At 35.1% G+C, this 19,768-nt stretch overlaps 1 protein-coding gene across 1 annotated transcript in view; it reads left to right on the top strand.

The window, feature by feature from the left end:
• Positions 1–12,873: 12,873 nt before the first annotated feature.
• LOC114042641 (olfactory receptor 14I1-like) overlaps positions 12,874–19,768 on the top strand; it is a 42,379-nt gene continuing 35,484 nt past the window's right edge. The window contains exon 1 of the mRNA XM_027861333.1: positions 12,874–13,761. Coding sequence (XP_027717134.1) covers positions 12,874–13,761 — 888 coding nt within the window. The remainder of the gene's footprint in view (positions 13,762–19,768) is intronic.

Below are 19,768 nucleotides of genomic sequence, written 5' to 3'. Positions count from 1 at the left end.
TGTCTGCTACAGATGTATGTATATAAATCAGCCTATAGGGCAGGAAATGAGATTATGCTAGGTTATTGAATTCAGGGGCACTGAGTTTTGGCAATGCTGTTAAAATGGTAGCACTGTAAGACTACATGATGGCATTTTTGGAAGGCTGGAGAATGAAATCTAATGTTGACTTGGGAATTCAGTTTTGGGGGAAAGATTTAGAAAGAGTCTGAGGCCTAGAAGAGTATTTGTGGTGAACTGGAAGGATGATACAGGTCTATCTATCTGTCTGTCTATCTATCTATCTATCCATCCATCCATCTCTGAATCTCTATCTCTCTCTCTCTCTCTCTCTCTCTCTCTATCTATCACCTGTCTCTCACTCCATACATACATATATACACATCTATATTAGTATATCAACACTATTTTTACAAATAAATATATGCATAATTTTTATATATTTATATATGTAAAACACACATGTATATAGATACATACACACATATGTGTGTAGGTACGTACACACATATATGTATGTAGATACATACACACATATTACTCCATCATTATCTTTTTTCAATCTGATGCATCCATCTGTATATCAATCTGTTCATTGATTTATCTATCATTCATCTCTCTCTCTATATTTGTATATAGTATATTTCTCTCCATCTCTGCCTCCCTCTATATCTCTACTTTAGTTCTATTTCTGTCTTGCCCATCTGCTTTAGTAGACATAGTTTTCTCTCAGGTTGGTGCCTGCAGAAATAAATTCACTGCACCATTTCTAATTCCTTTTCAAAGTTAATTAGCTCTTCCAGTAGTTCATCCTCATTGAACTGATCAAGGAAATGGATTCCTTTCACACAATAAGAAATAGTATGCAATGATTATTGGAAGCATAAATTGCTTTGTTAGGGGCAGTACAGATTATATTGTCCAAAGACCTCATATTACAAACATTGTGCCTGATGCCCAGAGGAAGCAAGAAGTGAGAGTTGAAGAGGTGATGCTAAGAGTGAAAGGCCTAGGAGGAGTAAAATCAACTCCAGATCTCTTGATTTCCCAGGTTTGTCTTCTGATCCCTGAACTAGAGGGAATATGTGGGCTAGTCTCTGGCTAGAACTTATCCAACTGGGGGAAAAATGCTCTCACCAGAACAAGTAGAAACCTTATTCACCTTATTTACAGGAAAGATTCTCAGTGACTGAGGATAAAATGGGAGTTTATTTGGATGAGAATTTTTCAGCCTGAAGAACAAAATGGCTTCTGCTAGCCATCAAATCTGGGGCACAAATGGTACATCTACTACTTTTCAGAAACCATAGTCAATGTGGACGCTCTCAGCAAGAATGAGAAAGCACATCTGAGAAGTAAAATGTTGACCAATTACTTTTTTTCTATGTATATATTTATGTTAAGCATATTTTCCCATTAGTAGTGATGTAAAGAACAATTAGACCTCATGGGAGGAATCATGAGAATGAAGCAATAAAGCAAAACAACAGAGGTAAAGGAGAGCAAATAGTATACTTCCATCTGCATTCAGCCTCTATATTTCTTTCTCTGGGTCTGGATAGCAATTTCCATTGTGAATCTTTAGAAGTTGTCTTAGATTGTTGCGTTGCTGTGAAGAGCCAAGTCTATCAAAGTTAGTCATCCCATAATATGGCTGTTATTGTGTTTAATGGTCTTGTGGTTCTGCTCATTTCACTCAGCATCAGTTCATGCAAGTCTTTTCAAGTTTTTTTTTGGAGTCTGCCTGCTCACCATTTCTTATATCACAATACTATTCCATTACATTCATATACTATAACTTGTTCAGCCATTCCTCAGTTGATGGGCATCCCCTCAATTTCCAATTCTCTGCCACCACAGAAAGAGCTGCTATAAATATTCTTGTACGTGTGGGTCCTTTTCTCATTTTTGTGATCACTTTGGGATACAGACCTAGAAGTGGTATTGCTGGGTCAAAGGGTATGCACATTTTTATAACCCTGTGGGCATAGTTCCAAATTGCTTTCCAAAATGCTTCGATCATTTCACAACTCCACCAACGATGCATTAGTGTTGCAATTTTCCCACATCTTTTCCAACATCACTCTCCTTTTCCTCTGTTGTTTTGCTTTATTGCTTCATTCTTATGATTCCTCCCATGAGTTCTAATTGTTCTTTACATCATTACTAATGGGAAAGTATGCTTAACAAAACGTATACATAGAAAAAAAGCAATTAGTCAAATTTTACTGCTCATATCGTCCTGTTTTGTCATGTTAGCCAGACTGATAGGTGTGATGTGGTACTTCAGAGTTGTTTTGCTTTGCATTTCTCTAATTAACAGTGATTTAGAACATTTTTTTTCATATGACTATAGATGGCTTTAATTTATTCATCTGAAAACTGTTTGTTCATATCCTTTGACCATTTAACAATTGTGGAGTGACTTCCATTGTGTATAAATTTGACAGTTCTCTATATATTTTAGAAATGAGGCATTTATCAGAGGCACTGGTTGTAAAAGTTCTTTCCCAGTTTTCTGCTTCCCTCCTAATCTTGGATTCATTGGCTTTATTTGTGCAAAACTGTTCAATTTGTTGTAATCAAAATTGTCCATTTTGTATTTCATCATGTTCTCTGTCTTCTTGGGTCATAAAGTCTTCCTTCCTCCATATATTTGAAAGGTAAACTGTTTTTTGCTCTTCTAGTTTGTTTATAGTATCAGTCTTTATATCTAGATCATGTACCCATTTTGACTTTATCTTGGTATAAGGTGTAAGAGGTTGGTCTATGCCCAGTTTCTGCCATGCATTTTTCCAGTTTTCTCAGAAGTTTTTGGTAAATAGTGATTTCTTATCCCAGAAACTGGAGTTTTTAGATTTATCAAATAGTAGATTAGTATAGTCATTGACTGTTGTGTCTTGCATACCTAACCTATTCCACTGATCCACCACTCCATTTCTTACCCAGTACCAAGCAGTTTTAATGATTGCTGTTTTATAATACAATTTAAGATCAGGTTCCTTTAGGCCATCTTCCCTTGCATTTCTTTTCATTAGTTACCTAGATATTCTGGACTTTTGTTCTTCCAGATGAATTTTGTTATTTTTTTTTCTAGTTGTATAAAATAATTTTTTGGTCGTTTGATTGGTATGGCACTGAATAAGTAAATTAATTTAGGTATGATTGTCATTTTTATTATATTAGCTCAGTCTACCCATGAACAACTGATATTTTTCCACTTATTTAGATCTGACTTAATTTGTGTGAAACCTGTTTTGTAATTGTGTTCATATAGTTCCTGGTTTTGTTTTGACAGGTAAACTTCCAAATATTTCATAATGTCTGCAGTAATTTTAAATGGAATTTCTCTATCTTTGTTAGTAATGTATAGGAATGCTGATGATTTGTGTTGGTTTATTTTATGTCCTGCAACTTTGCTAAATTTGTTTATTATTTCAAGTAATTTTTTACTTGATTCTCTAGGATTCTCTAGATATTCCATTATATCATCTGCAAAGAGAGATAGCTTTGTTTTTTCTTTGCTATTCTAATTCCTTCAGTTTCCTTTTCTTCTCTAATTGCTACAACTAATATTTCTAGCACCATATTGAATAACAGTGGTGATAGTGGACATCCTTGTTTCACCCCCAAACTTATTGGAAATGCTTCTAGCTTATCTCCATTGCATATAATGCTTGCTGATGGTTTTTGATAGAAGCTATCTCTCATTTTAAGGAAGACTCCATTTATTCCTATGCTTTTTAGTGTTTTAAATAGAAATGGGTTTCTATTTTGTCAAATGCTTTTTCTGCATCTATTGAGATAATCATATGATTTTTATTATTTTTGTTGCTGATGTGGTCTACTATACTGATAGTTTTCCTAATATTGAACTAACCGTACATTCCTGGTATAAATCCTACCTGGTCATAGTGTATTATCCTTAAGATAAATTGTTATAATCTCTTTCCTAATATTTTGTTTCAGTATTTGCATCTATATTCATTAGAGAAATTGGTCTATAATTTTCTTTCTCTGTTTTGACTCTTCCTGATTTAGGTGTTAGCACCATATTTGTGTCACAAAAAGAAATTAGTAGGACTCCTTCATCTATTTTCCCAAATAGTTTATATAATATTGGAATTAGTTATTCTTTAAATGTTTGATAGAATTCGCTTGTAAATCTATCTGCCCCTGGATATGTTTTCTTATGCAGTTCATGGATGGCTTGTTCAATTTCTTTCTCTAAAGTGGGGTTGTTTAAGTATTTAATTTCCTCTGTCATAAATCTGGGCAATTTACATTTTTGTAAATATTCATCCATTTTTCTAAGATTTTCAAATTTATTGGCATACAGTTGAGCAAAATAGTTCCTAGTTATTGTTTTGACTTCCTCTTCATTGGTGGTGAATTCACCCTTTTCATTTTTGATGCTAGTAATTTGGTTTTCTTCTTTCTTTTTTTAGTCAAATTAACCAAAGGTTTATCTATTTTTTCATAAATCCAGCTCTTCGTTTTATTTATTAGTTCAATAGTTTTCTTAATTTCAATTTTATTAATCTCTCCTTTGGTTTTCAGAATTTGTAATTTGGTATGTAATTGAGGATTTTCAATTTCTTATTTATCTAGCTTTCTAGTTGCATGCCCAATTCATTGATCTCTTTTCCTCTATTTTATTAACATAAACTTTTAGATGTATAAAACTTCCCTTAAGACTGTTTTCACTGCATCCCTGACCAATTGCTTACTTGTAACCTCAGAATCAGAGCTCTTATAATGCCTGGCAAGTTAAAAATGGCTGGACTCAGGGGTGAGGTGAGCAAAGGGAACAAACAAAATATGATGAGCATTTTGGAAGGGATGCCATTTCTACTTTACCATATTCTTTCTAAATTTAAGCCTATGCCATGAATCTTAGGGTATATATGTATATATATATAAATATATATGTATATATTATATGTATGATATAATTTGCTTATATATAATTTGCTTATATATATAATTTGCTTATATATATAATTTGATTATATATATATAATTTGACTATATATGTCTATATATCTATATATAGACCTATATAGATATATAGACATATCAACATATATATATAGACATAGATATATCTATATCTATGTCTATCTATCTATCTATCTACCTATCTATCTAGATAGATAGATAGATATAGATAGATAGATATATAATTTGATTAGGGGACAGAGTAATCAACCAGCTAGGTAGTCCTGTATAGGGTGCTGGGCCTGAAGTCAGAAAGACTCAATTTGAATTCCTTGTCTGGCACTCAGTCCCTGTCCCTCCTTGACTGTGCTGCTCAGATCTTCTTCTTTCCCTTTTTTTCAGCAACAGAGTTTGCTTTGCTTGTGGCCATGTCCTATGACTGGTTTGTTGCCATCTGACAAAATGTACTGAGAGGAAAGGAAAGGAGGAGACAGACAAGCATAAATTACATTACAGGAAAAGGCAGAAAAACCTAATATAGCAGAGGGAAAGAAGGGAGTGAGATGAACATTGTTTGAATCTTACTCTCATCAGATTTGACTCAAAGAGGGAATAACATAATCAGTTAGGTATAACTTGCCCTATAGGCAGTAGGAGGGAAAAGCGGAAAGAAGAAGAGGGGGAGAAGGGAGGGAAGAAGTAGTAACGGTAAAGGGGAAGAAAAGGAGGGGGCTGATAGAAGGGAGGCAGAAGTGAGGGAGTAGGGACTGAGAGAAGTGGTGGTCAAAAGCAAAATACTAGTGAGGAGGGAAAAGGAGAAAGGAGAAAGAAAAGCATAATCAGGAGGAAAAGACTGGAGAGAAAGACACAGATGGTAATCATAACTGTCAATGTAAATGGGATGTACTCTCCCATAAAATCAGAAGCAGATAGCAGAATGAGTTAGAAATCATAATCCTACAATGTGTTGTTTACAGGAAACACATTGAAATAGAGGGACACACACAGGATAAAGGTAAAGGCTGGCACTGAATATATTACACTTTAGCTGAAGTAAAAAAAAAAAAGCAGGGGTAGCAATCCTTATCTCAGACAAAGCAAAAGGAAAAATATATCTTATTAAAAGCGTTAAGAGAGGAAACTACATCCTCCTAAAAGGCACCATAGACAATGAAGTAGTATCATTACTAAACATATATGTATGGTAAAACATCCAAATTCTTAAGGACAAGTTCAGGGAATTACAGGAAGAAATAGACAGCAAAACTATACTAGTGGGGGACCTATACCTCCCCCTCCCTGAACTAGATAAATCTAACCACAAAATAAGCAAGAAAGGAGTTAAGGAGGTGAATAGAATATTAGAAAAGTTAGGTAGGGTAGACCTCTGGAGACAATTGAATGGGGATAGAAAAGAATATATTTTTCTCTTGTTGGTACATGGCACATAAACAAAAACTGACCTTGTATAAGGGCATAAAAACCTCACAATGCAATGCAGAAAAGCAGAAATATTCGATATTTCTGACCATGATGCAATAAAAATTATATGTAATAAAGGGTCGTGGAAAGATAGACTAAAAATAATTGGAAACTAAATAATCCAATCCCAAAAGTGATTGGGTCAAACAACAAATCATAGAAACAATCAATAACTTCATTCAAGAGAATGACAATAATGAGACAACATACCAAAACTTATGGGATGTAGTGAAAGCAGTTCTAAGGGGAAGTTTTATATCTCTAAATGCTTACATAAATAAAATAGAAAAAGAAGAGAACAATGAATTGGGCATGCAACTAAAAGCACTAGAAAAAGAACAAATTAAATATCCTCAATTAAATACCAAATTAGAAATATTCAAAACCAAAGGAGAAATTAATAAAATTAAAATTAAGAAAACTATTGAACTTATAAATAAAACTAAGAGCTGATTTTATGGAAAAAACAACAAAATAGATAAACCTTTGGTTAATTTAATTTTAAAAAAAGAAGAAAACCAAATTACCAGTATCAAAAATGAAAAGGGTGAATCCACCACCAATGAAGAAGAAATTAAAACCATAATTAGGAACTATTTTGCCCAACTGTATGCCAAGAAATTTGACAATCTTAGTGAAATGGAGGAATATTTACAAAAATATAAATTGCCCAGATTAACAGAAGAGGAGGTAAAATACTTAAATATCCCCATCTCAGAAAAAGAAATTTATCAATCCATTGATGAACTCCTTAGAAAAAAATCTCCAGGGCCAGATGGATTTACAAGTGAATTCTATCAAACATTTAAAGAACAATTACTTCTAATACTAGATAGACTATTTGGGATTCATTTGGAATAACAAAAGGTCCAGAATATCAAGGAAACTAATGAAAATAAATGCAGGGAAAGGTGGTCTAGCCATTCCAGATCTTAAATTGTATTATAAAGCAGCAATGGTAAAAACTACTTGGTACTGGCTAAGAAATAGAGTGGTGGATCAGTGGAATAGGTTAGGTATGTAAGACATAGTAGTCAATGACTATAGTAATCTACTATTTGATAAACCCAAAGACCCCAGCTTCTGGGATAAGAACTCACTCTTTGACAAAAATTGCTGCAAAAACTAGAAAAGAGTATGGCAGAAACTAGGCAGAGACCAAAATCTCACACCATATACCAAAATAAAGTCAAAATGTGTTCATGATTTAGATACAAAGGCTGATAGTGTAAGTAAACGGGGAGAGCAAGGAATAGTTTACCTATCAGATTTATGGAGAACAGAAGAATTCATGACCAAACAGGAGATAGAAAACATTACAAAATGCAAAATAGATAACTTTGATTAAATTAAATTGAAAAGTTTTTGCACAAACAAAGGCAATGCAACCAAGATCAGAAGGAAAGTAGAAAATTGGGAAAGAATTTTTATAACCAGTGTCTCTGATAAGGACTTCATTTCTAAAATATGTAGAGAATTAAGTCAAATTTATAAGAGTACAAGTCATCACCCAATTGATAAATGATCAAAGGATATGAACAAGCAGTTCTGAGATGAAGAAATTAAAGTCATTTGTAGTCATATGAAAAAATGTTCTAAATCAGTATTGATTAGATAAACGCAAATCAAAACAACTCTGAGGTACGACATCACACCTATCAGATTGACCAAGACGACAAAACAAGAAAATGATAAATGTTGAAGATGTGGGAAAATTGGAACACTAATTCATTGTTGGTGCAGTTGTGAAATGATCCAACTATTTTGGAGAGTAATTTGGAAGTATGCTCAAAGGGCTGTAAAAAATGTGCATACCCTTTGATCCAGCAATAGCACTTCTAGGGCTATATCCCAAAGAGATCATACAAATGGGAAAAGGACCACATCGATAAAAATATTTATAGTTGCTCTTTTTGTGGTGGCAAAGACCTGGACATTGAGAGGATGCCCATCAATTGGGGAATGACTGAACACGTTGTGGTATATGAATGTAATGGAATACTACTGTGCTGTAAGAAATGATGAGCAGGGGCAGCTAGGTGGCACAGTGGATAGAGCACTGGCCCTGAAATCAGGAGGACCTGCGTTCAAATCTGACCTCAGACCTAAACTTGACACTTACTAGCTGTGTGACCCTGGGCAAGTCACTTAACCCCAATTGCCTGAAAAAAAAAATGATGAGCAGGTGGATTTCAGCAAAACCTGGAAAATCTTGTATGAACTGATGCTGAGCGAAGTGAGCAGAACCAGGAGAACATTGTACACAGTAACACCCACTTCGTGTGATGACTAATATTGATAGACTTTAGTCCTTCTCACCAATGCAAGGATCTAAGACATCTCCAAAGGCCTCATGATGGAAAATGCCATCCACATCCAAAGAAAGAACTATGGAATTTGAATACAGATTTGAAGCATACTATTTGCTATTTTTTTCCTTTGTTGTGTTTTGTTTCCTCTTTCTGGTAGTTCCTCCTATTGCTTCTAATTCTTACTTACAACATCACCAACGTGAAAATATGGTTAATAGGAATATATATGTATAGCCTATATCAGATTGCATGCCATCTTGGGGAGGGAGGTGGAGGAAAATTTAAAACTCAAAAGCTTATGGAAGGGATTGTTGATGAATCAAATAAATTAATAAAAATAAATACAAAAACAATCCTCTTGATATATCCTTCTAATTTTTATCCCTCCCTTGGTTCTCTCCATTCCAGTTCATCCTTCAGTCACTTTCATATTGATCTTCAAATCAAAGCACAGATCTTACCATGTTATTACCCTATGTAATAAACTTGACAAAAGGATCCCTCTTATATACCCCTTTCAAAAGGCCAAAAGTATATCAGTTTCCCCCCCCAAAAAAACCTACTTTCATTCCAATATTATGTGTGTGTACATACTTACATACATATATTTTGACCAAAAAGTTACCTACTATAATTTCATTAGAATCTATATGTGTATATGTATATATACACACATACATGCACACATACAGATACTAGTGAAATGATGATAGATATTTGAACCCCCAAGTCCATATGTTTTTATGTATATAAAATAAGCCCACTATGTATGTATTTATAGAGAGATATTTATGCACATATGTATATATACATATGCATAGATAGGTGAGAGTTAGACAGATAGACATGCATATCTTCGTACACTTGATACTTTTTTCCCATGAAGATCAAAGTCTCTCCTCTAAAGTACACTTAAAAGATACCAAGTGAAATGGACTTGCATTTTGGACAAGACTGAAGAGTACAATAAAGATTTTCATGGACTACAGAAGTCTTAATGGATTTTATAAGTTTAAAGGGTGAACTTCTTTTTCTATGTTATTAATAAAAGGACCTCTTCCTTAACTAATTATGCTCAAGGGAAAGGTCAGAGAATATGTGGCTAATAAGAATGAGATTAAACTTCATGAAACATTTCTCCAAAGGACATTGGGCAGTATATTTCCATTCCCCTGATGTTCATCAAAAATTTCAGCCAATGTAGTAGCTTCACATGATATAATTTCAGTTCCCTTTGCCTTCTGAAGATCCAAATGAGAATGGAGCCAATTGAATGAGGATAAAGATAATCTTTGAATGCTATCGAGTACCTGTGATATGGTAAGGAAAAAAAATCAATGCATATTTTGGAAATGAGAAATGCCACAAGTCTTCCTTCAGGTATTGTTTGGTTTGATATTCCATTTCAGAATGGCCAGCTTGCTCATTCAATGAAGTGTGTGTTAGAAGTCTTGGGTTTGATTTCTGCATGTGGCATTGCCCTTTACATAGTCATTATGGCATGGCAGATGAATTATGTAAAACTGCTCCTTAAATCCTTCTGCTAGGATATAGTAGCTGTGTAACTGAGAACCAGTCATTTAACTTCTCTGAGCTTCCATTTCTCATCCATAATATGGGTACACTACTTGCAGCATGTCACAGAGTTTGAGCTGTGAACATGTGATTTGTAAAATATTTTGCAAAATAGTGCCAGGTAAATATTAATTATTATTATTGTTCTATCCTCAGAAACAGATATTACATCTAGGTCAGGTAACTTTAGATGTGCAGATTGGGATAAAATGTACAAATTTTTATCAAAGCTGGATAAGATCTTCTCTCCCTGTCTCTCAGCATTTGGGTAAGTACTCAGTGAAATGAATTCTTTTGGAGAAAGTCTAACTTACTATAAACATGTTTTATACCCATAAAATAAGTGGTGTTATAAATATTATCATTGTAGTTAACATGACCACTATCATTGTTATTTAACAGGCAACATGACTGTAGCTAGAGAAATGATGTTGTAGGAAGAAAGACTTGGATTCAAATTCAGATGCTGAAGGAAACTGTTGTTTTGTGCCTCTAGCCAAATCACTTAACTTCCCAGTGCTTGAGTCCATTAAGACTATTATTAGGTGAAATCACTAAAGTTAAAAAAGAGATTTTCTTTCCTGATACATTCCAACTTGGTAAAATTACAGATCTCATTAAATATTAATATTAGAGAATGCCTATACTGTATCAATTATATACATACAGACACATGCATATGTACAATACACACATTATATATATGTATATATATGTATATGTGTGTAAATGACAAAGGACAATCAGATATTCTTATATTCTTATTGTTTTTAATGCCTTGGACTTTTGACTCTTTGATTTGAACACACATATTTCATGTCACCAAAAAGTATATACTCCAAAAATAGGAAAAACATAAATTAAATAATCTAAGTTATTAAGGTAAGACAGTATACATATCCTAGCTGTATATCTGAATATACATGTGGTGATTAGTGTTACTTAGAGGAATTAATTCATCAGTGTTGATTAATTAAATTAATAAGTTCAGTGTGATGAACATAGGTTTGAGGTAGCAAGACTGTAAAACTACTGGAAACAAAAGTCTTTACAGCAAATCCTTAGAGATTATCAATGGACAGCAGAGGACAATGAGATATACTATCAAAAACATTTCTAATCAGTGATGAATTTTTTGTTATTACAACAGATAATAATGACAATAATTCATAGAAGTATAGCTCCTTAAAGTTTGCAAAGATTTGCTCATTTTTCTTGAGGACAGTATCCCCTATTCTAATTATTCTCATAGAAAAAACTTAAAGTATTTAAAGCAAGTAATTATGGTCATACTTTTGAGTAGATCCAAAGGAAAGAGTGCTGAGATTATTAAGCATTGCCACCCACTACCTGTGCCAGCCCAAGAAAGTCCTGTACCTCTCTAGGCTGCCTCTGTAGCTAAGGGAGTTGGGTACATGACCTGTAAAATCCCATGCAGCTCTGAGTTTATTATCCTGTGAGTTGATTTAAAAGATCCCTCCAAATAGCCCGAAATTCACTTCCTCCAGGGCCTCAGCAATTCTTCAGTTACGTATTAATGAGATTCTGACCATTCAGTAGCAGAGGTGGGCAACCTGTGGCCTCCAGGCCACATGTGACCCTCTACATCCTCAAGTTAAGCCCTTTGCCTGAATCCAAATTTTACAGAACAAATCCCCTTAATAAAAGGATTTATTCTGTAAAACTTGGGCTCAGTCAAAAGGTCGCACCTAAGGACCTAGAATACCACATGTGGCCTCAATGCCCTGTTTCCCCACCGCTGCAGTGGAGGTTTTAGGGGTGTTCCGCCTTTCAAGAGCCTGAAATAGACATTAGAGCTTTGATATCCTAGAAAATGGAAATGCACATATACATGGAATAGACCAGTGGTGGGGAACCTGTGGCCTTGAGGCTGCTTGTGGCCCTCTAGGTGCTCAAGTATGGCCCTTTGACTGAATCCAAACTTCATGGAACAAATCCCCTTAATAATAGAATTTGTTCTGTAAAACTTGGACTCAGTCGAAAAGCCACATCCAAGGGCCCATATATGGACTTGAGGTGGCAAGTTCCCCACCCCCAGAATAGACAGTGGCAAGATGTCTAAAGTCTCACTGCAAACTAAAATTTTAGTTAGCACAGTGAGTCTGACAATACAAAGTATTCAATAAATGGAATATTTATCTATCTATCATCTGTGATCTATCTGTACTTATGTACATAGATACGTTTTGCATCGGGATATGCTGCTATCTTGCAAAAGAGAATCAATCTAGAGATTGTAGTGGGGTGTGTGTGTGTGTGTGTTGTGTATGTAGGAGAAGTCAGGAGTGGAGGTGCTGTTGAGTAAGTCAAGTTTGTACAGTTGGGTAGATGTTTTCAAATTATGGATTGAATGTGGGTGCAGTAGAATGGTAAGTCATACCTTAACTTTTAAAATGGTCTCATTGCCTTTCTAACATGGTGAGTAAGAATAGATTGAAGTTCGTGGACTTTCAGTGTAATAAAGTACTTCTGTGTTCTGCTTTTAGAATTTGGTTTCCTTTACTCATATTATTTCAAGATGAATTACAGGACTCATGAGGACATGAGCAATTGTACGATCATCATGGAATTCTTCCTTATGGGGTTTTCCAGCATCCGAGAGCTGCAGGTCTTACATGCTATTCTGTTCTTGTTGATATATATTACAGCCCTGATGGGGAATCTCCTCACTATCGCTGCCATTGTCACTGACCCACACCTTCACCGTCCAATGTATTTTTTTCTGAGCAACTTATCTCTGTTGGATCTTGGCTGCATCTCAGTCACTCTTCCCAAATTCATTGTGAATTCCTTGACAGGCAATCAATCCATCTCTCTCCATGGTTGTGCTGCTCAGATTTTCTTCTTCATCTTCTTTGCTGCAACTGAATTTGCTTTGCTTATGGCTATGTCCTATGACCGCTTTGTGGCCATCTGCCACCCCCTGCACTATGAGGTTACCATGACACCATTCCACTGTCTTTGGGTGGCAATTGATTTATGGGGTGGTGGGCTCGTCTATTCAGCTGTCCATACTGGGAACATGTTCCGTTTGCCTTTCTCAGGATCCAATACGATCCATCAGTTTTTTTGTGATATCCCTCATGTCTTGAAGGTCTCATCTTCTGAGGTCCGTGATACTGAGTATATTCTCCTTGCCATCAGTTCATCTTTACTTTTATTCTGCTTTGGTTTTTTAATTATATCCTATACTTATATCTTCTCCACTGTATTTAGAATGCCCTCTGTGGAAGGGCGCTACAAAGCCTTGTCTACCTGTTTACCACAATTGATCATTCTCTTCTTATTCCTTCTTGCTGGCATGGTCACAGTCTTGGGTCCTATATCAGACACTTCGCCAGTCCAGAATCTTCTGATTTCAATGACCTACACAATATTGCCTCCTTTTATGAATCCTATTATTTATAGTCTGAGGAACATGAAAATAAAGGTTGCGCTGGGTAGGATAATGAAAATGATGTTTTTTTCCCAGGAAGGAAATGTCTGTCTTTGAAAAAATTAAAAAGTAAGAGATATAAGAATAAGATCTTATAAGCACAAGGTAACAAAACCACTAGCTTAAAAGTGAAATTAATAGTTAATATTTTGTTTAGAAATAAAAACTAATGCCCTCAAACTTTCAACTTGGAGAATTATTTCATTTTAACAAAGGAATCATTCATTAATTTTTTTAATTATTTAGATACATACTAGGGAATTGTATAAATCTATATCTTGACTTAATAATTCATTTGGTCATGGGCCTGATACAAAGGATTGAAATTAATACACAAGTGAAAGGAAGATGGATCGCTCCAATGAGCAACGAAGTTCAATTGCATAATCCTGACTAAGAATAGGATTCTCTTCCAAGGACACACTTTCTCTTCTCACCTGGATGTCCCCATAGCCACTCTTTTACATGCCAGAATTGGCTGTTATTACCCTCAGATGTTTCAAATGTACTTCTCTTTCAAAATTCAGTTCAATTGTCATCATGTTCATGGAGCGTTCCACGATCCCCTATTGAAAATATTCTTTATTAGGCTGATACTATAAGCAAAATCAGAAGGCAAGGAACTATTTACCCATCAGATGTATGGAGAAGGGAAGAATTAATGACCTAACAAGTGATAAAGAACATTGTGAAATACAAAGTGGATGGTTTTGATTACATCAAATTGTAAAGTTTTTGCACAAACACAGCCAATGCAACCAATATTAGAGTGGAAGCAGAAAGATGATAAACAATTATTATGGCCAGTGTCTCTGATAAAGGCCTTATTTCTAAAATATACAGAGAACTGAGTCAAATTTATAAGAATACAAGTCTTATCCCAATTGATAAATGGTCAAAGGATAGGAACAGGCAGTTTTCAGATGAAGAAATTAAAGCTTTCAGAACAATTCTGAGATATCACATCACACCTATCAGATTTGTTAACATGACGAAACAGGAAAATGATAAATGTTGGAGAAAATGTGGGAAAATTGGAACACTAATGCATTTTTGGTGGAGTTGTGAACTGATCCAACCATTTTGGAGAGCAATTTGAAACTATGCCCAAAGGGCTATAAGAGCCCTTTCAAGAGCCTGAAATAGACATTAGAGCTTTGATATCCTAGAAAATGGAAATGCACATATACATGGAATAGACCAGTGGTGGGGAACCTGTGGCCTTGAGGCTACTTGTGGCCCTCTAGGTGCTCAAGTATGGCCCTTTGACTGAATCCAAACTTCATGGAACAAATCCCCTTAATAACAGAATTTGTTCTGTAAAACTTGGACTCAGTCGAAAAGCCACATCCAAGGGCCCATATATGGACTTGAGGTGGCAAGTTCCCCACCCCCAGAATAGACAGTGGCAAGATGTCTAAAGTCTCACTGCAAACTAAAATTTTAGTTAGCACAGTGAGTCTGACAATACAAAGTATTCAATAAATGGCCTATTTATCTATCTATCATCTGTGATCTATCTGTACTTATGTATTGTGCATACCCTTTGATCCAGCAATACAACTTCTAGGTCTGTAGCCTAAAGAGATCATACAAATGGGAAAAGGACCCACATGTACAAAAACACTTATAGAAGCTCTTTTTGTGGTGGCCAAGAATTGGAAATTGAGGTGATGCCCATCAATTAGGGAATGGCTGAACAAGTTGTTGTATATAAATGTAATGTAATATTATTGTGCTATAAGAAATGATGAGCAGGCAGACTTTAGAAAAACCTGGAAGGACTTATATGAAGTGATGCTGATTTAAATGAACAGAACCAACAGAACATTGTACACAGTACATCATCACTGTGTGATGACTTTAATACACTTGGACTTGGTTCTTCTCAGCAAAGCAAAGATCTAAGAAAACTCCAAAAAACTCATAATGGAAAATGCTGTTCACATCCAGAGAAAGAACTATGGAGTCTGAATGCAGATGGAAGCACGCTATTTGATGTCTTTTTTTCTTTTTTTGTTTTGTTTTGTTTCTTCTTTCTTGTGATTCCTCCCATTGTTTTCAGTACTTCTTTACAACATGACTAATGTGAAAATATGTTCAATATGAATGTATATGTAGAGCCTATATCAGATTACACACAGTGTTGGGGATGGGGTAAAACAGGAAGGGGAAAAAATTCAAAACTTAAAAGTGTGTGCAAGTGAATGTTGAAAACTAAAAATAAAATTTGTTTCACGCTGTCTTTTTGTGGATTCTGCTGCTTTAGAATTTGTTTAGAGCCATTTTTTACAGGTATTTGGAGTGATTTGGGGGAGAGCTCAAGGAAGACACTTCTTTTACTCTGCCTTCTTGGGTCTGCCTCCCCCCAGACTAGTTCTTAATGTATAAACTTTATTCCTTATCCATCACTGACCACTACTTTTAGTTTCAACACCCTTAACCATATTCTCCAATGTTTTACTCCAGATCTACCTACCTCCTTTATGCTATACTCTCAGGAATGCTTGCTCAATCATGAAAAAAATTAATTTGGTTTCTTAATTTTTATTTTTATTTTCAGTTCCAAATACTCTCCCTCTGTACATCATGCCCTTGCCCACTCATGGCAATTTCAAGAATTGTGATACCCAACATCATATACACACATATATACATGTATGCATATATATATATGCACATATATATATGTGTGTATATGTGAGTACATAAATATGAGTATATATGCGTGTGTGTGTATATATAGATATATATACATATATACATATGTGTATAAAGTTTCAATCTGCACTCAGAGTCTACCAGTTGTTTATTGAAGGTGAATAACATTGCTCATCATGATTCCTTTGGAATTGTCATGGATCATTGTATTGATTAGACTTGCTAAGTCTTTCACAAATGATTATTGTTATAATATTACTTTTACTGTGTACAATGTTTTCCTGGTTTCACTTACTTTGCATCAGTTCACACGTCTTCCCAGTTTTTTTCTGGAGCCATTACCTTTATCATTTCTTATAGTACAATACTATTCCATCACAATCATACACCGTAGCTTATTCAGTCATTCCCTGATTAATGGACATCCTTTTAGTTTCTAATTCTTTACTGCCACAAAAAAAGCTGTTTCAGCTATTTTTGTACCTGGAGGTGCTTTCATTTTTCTCAGACCTAGTAGAAATATTGCAGCTTGTTTTGGTCTTAAACATTTACCTTTCTTACTCTCAGCCACTTTCCAATATTAGTTTCACTTCTATTCATTCACCTGATGCGCTCATTCTGGTGGGCAGATGAAAGTTAAGGTAATTTTTAACAACCGGCTTTTCAAAACAATTTACTCAGGATATAACTTTTAAGTTTAATCTATGTTATTAACTTTTTCTCCATCACTTTTATATATCTAGATAATCAACACAACAACAAGTCAAGATCTGATTTGTGATTTTTGAGGAGTAAATCATCACTCTGAAAACTTAACATTTGACCCTCTTTAGCCAGTTGGGGTGGCACCAGCAGAATCTTAAAAGTATGCCTGAAGTTCCACTGCCACTTCCAGACTCTTACTCTATAACTATCAGTCAGTAGCATTTCCTTTGAGGTTTATTAGTTTGTACTTAATATCCACTAACAGTTCTGGTAGCTGTTATCTATCAACCCCCACAATATTATCCCTGCTTTCTCAATGAGTTCAGTGCCTGATTCACAATCTTTTTCTCCAAATCTTGCTTTTCTGCTAGAAATTTTCACTCTGTATTTTGATATTGTCTGAAGAACCTCAGGTTCCCAGTTCTTCAAACTACTCAGTCCCCATGACTTATTTTTCCATTCTATCTCAGCCACAAAGATGGATATAACCTTGATTTTCCCATCACATCCAATAGTTTTATTTCCATGAATAGAAACTCCAAATTTCCTTCATTTCACCATGATCATTTTTCATTCAGTCTTCACTCATTCATGTAATTCCTTTGTCATTGTCGTGATCCATGATCACTTATTGAAAATATTCTTTATTAAACTGATATTATCAACAATCGTGGAGAGCAAGGAACCATTTACCTGTCAGATCAAAGGAGAAGGGAAGAATTTTTGAGGAAACAAGAGATAAAGAACATTGTGAAATAGAAAATAGATGATTTTGATTACATTAAATTGAAAAGTTTTTGCACAAACACAGCCAATGCAACCAAGCTTAGAAAGGAAGCAGGAAGATGAGAAACAATTTTTACAGCCAATGTCTCTGATAAAGGCCTCATTTCTAAAATATATAGAGAACTGAGTCAAATTTATAAGAACACAAGTCTTTTCCCCTTTGATAAATAATCAAAGGATATGAACAGGCAGTTTTCAGATGAAGAAACTAAAGCTATGAGAACGTACCACACCACACCTCTCAGATTGGACAAGATGATAAAACAAGAAAATGACAAATGTTGGAGAAGAGGTGGGAAAATTGGAACACTAATGCATTGTTGGTGGAGTTGTGAACTGATCCAACCATTTTGGAGAGTAATTTGGAACTATGCCCAAAGAGCTTTAAAACTGTGCATATGCTTTGATCCAGCAATACTACTTCTAGTACGGTAACCCAAAGAGATCATACAAATGGGAAAAGTATCCACATGTATAAAAATATCTACAGAAGCTGTTTTTGTGGTGGCCAACAATTGGAAATCGAGGGGATGCCCATCAATTAGGTAATGGTTGAACAAATTGTGTATATGAATATAACAGAATAATATTGTGCTATAGGGAATGATGAGCAGGCTGACTTTAGAAAAACCTCCAAAGACTTATGTGAATTGATGCTGAGTGAAATAAGCAGAACCAACAGAACGCTGTGTGATGACTTTCATAGACTTGTATTTGGCTCTTTTCAGAAATGCAAGAATCTAAGAAAACTCCAAAAGACTTATAATGGAAAATGCTATTCCCATCCAGAGAAAGAACTATGGAGTCTGAATGTAGATCGAAGCATATTATTTGATGTCTTTTCTTTTGTTCTTTTGTTTTTTTTCTTCTTTCTTGTGGTTCCTCTCATTGTTTCTAGGGCTTCTTTACAACATGACTAATGGGAAAATATGTTTAATATGAATGCATATGTAGAGCCTATATCAGATTGCACAATGTTGGGGAATGGGTAGAAGGGGAAGGGGAAGAAAATTGAAAACTCAAATTCTTATGGAAGTGAATATTCAAAAGTAAAAATAAATAAAATAAAAGTCATAAAAGAAAGTATTCTTTATTGATGCATTTGCTAACACTTTACTTGCATTTTAGTTTTATGCTTATGCATTTGGAGTTAGGGGATCATTCAAAGGCTTCACTTTTATTATATTTTGTACCTCCTTCCCCTTTTGGCCAATTGTATTTTTTATGGACTTGATTTCTACAGTTAATTTTTGTCCTTCATTTCCCAAGCTATTGACTCTCTCTTGCATACCTCTCATTTCTTTTCCATTTTTTCTTCTACTTCTCTCATTTGACTTTTAAAATTCTTCTTGAGCTCTTCTAAGAAAGCTTTTTGGGCTTCAAACCCAGTTCATATTCCCTTTTGAGGTTCCAGATGTGGGTTTGTTGACAATGTTGTCCTCTTCAGAATTTCTGCCTTGATCTTTATTGTTCTATCATACATTTGTTTTTGCTCATTGTGTTTGTTTATTTCCTAACCTTTAATGAGATTGAGCTCTTCTGTTGGGGAGCAGAGGGCATTTACCCAATCTTCTGGTATTGGGAGCCTAGGGCCTGGTCAATGGCTTTGTGTGCTGGGGCCTCCAATGTTGGCAGCTGGAGGCTGTAGGATTCTGGCAGCTTAAGTGGTGTTAGGCTGGAATCAGCAACACTGGAACTCTAGGGGTAGGATTGGGTAGTATGGCCCTGGAAATTTCCTGCTCACACAGGCCTTTCTTTCCTTTTACTTTCTTCAGCTCCTTTCAGATGGATGTTGCAGGATGTTTATCCACGTGGACCCTTTGGAGCCCTGCTTCCCTTAGTATTGCTG

The sequence above is a fragment of the Vombatus ursinus genome, unplaced genomic scaffold (genome assembly GCF_900497805.2).
Source record: "Vombatus ursinus unplaced genomic scaffold, bare-nosed wombat genome assembly UNPS02014662.1, whole genome shotgun sequence".
Taxonomy (NCBI): Eukaryota; Metazoa; Chordata; class Mammalia; order Diprotodontia; family Vombatidae; genus Vombatus; species Vombatus ursinus.
This window is presented reverse-complemented; position numbering and strand designations above follow the sequence as displayed.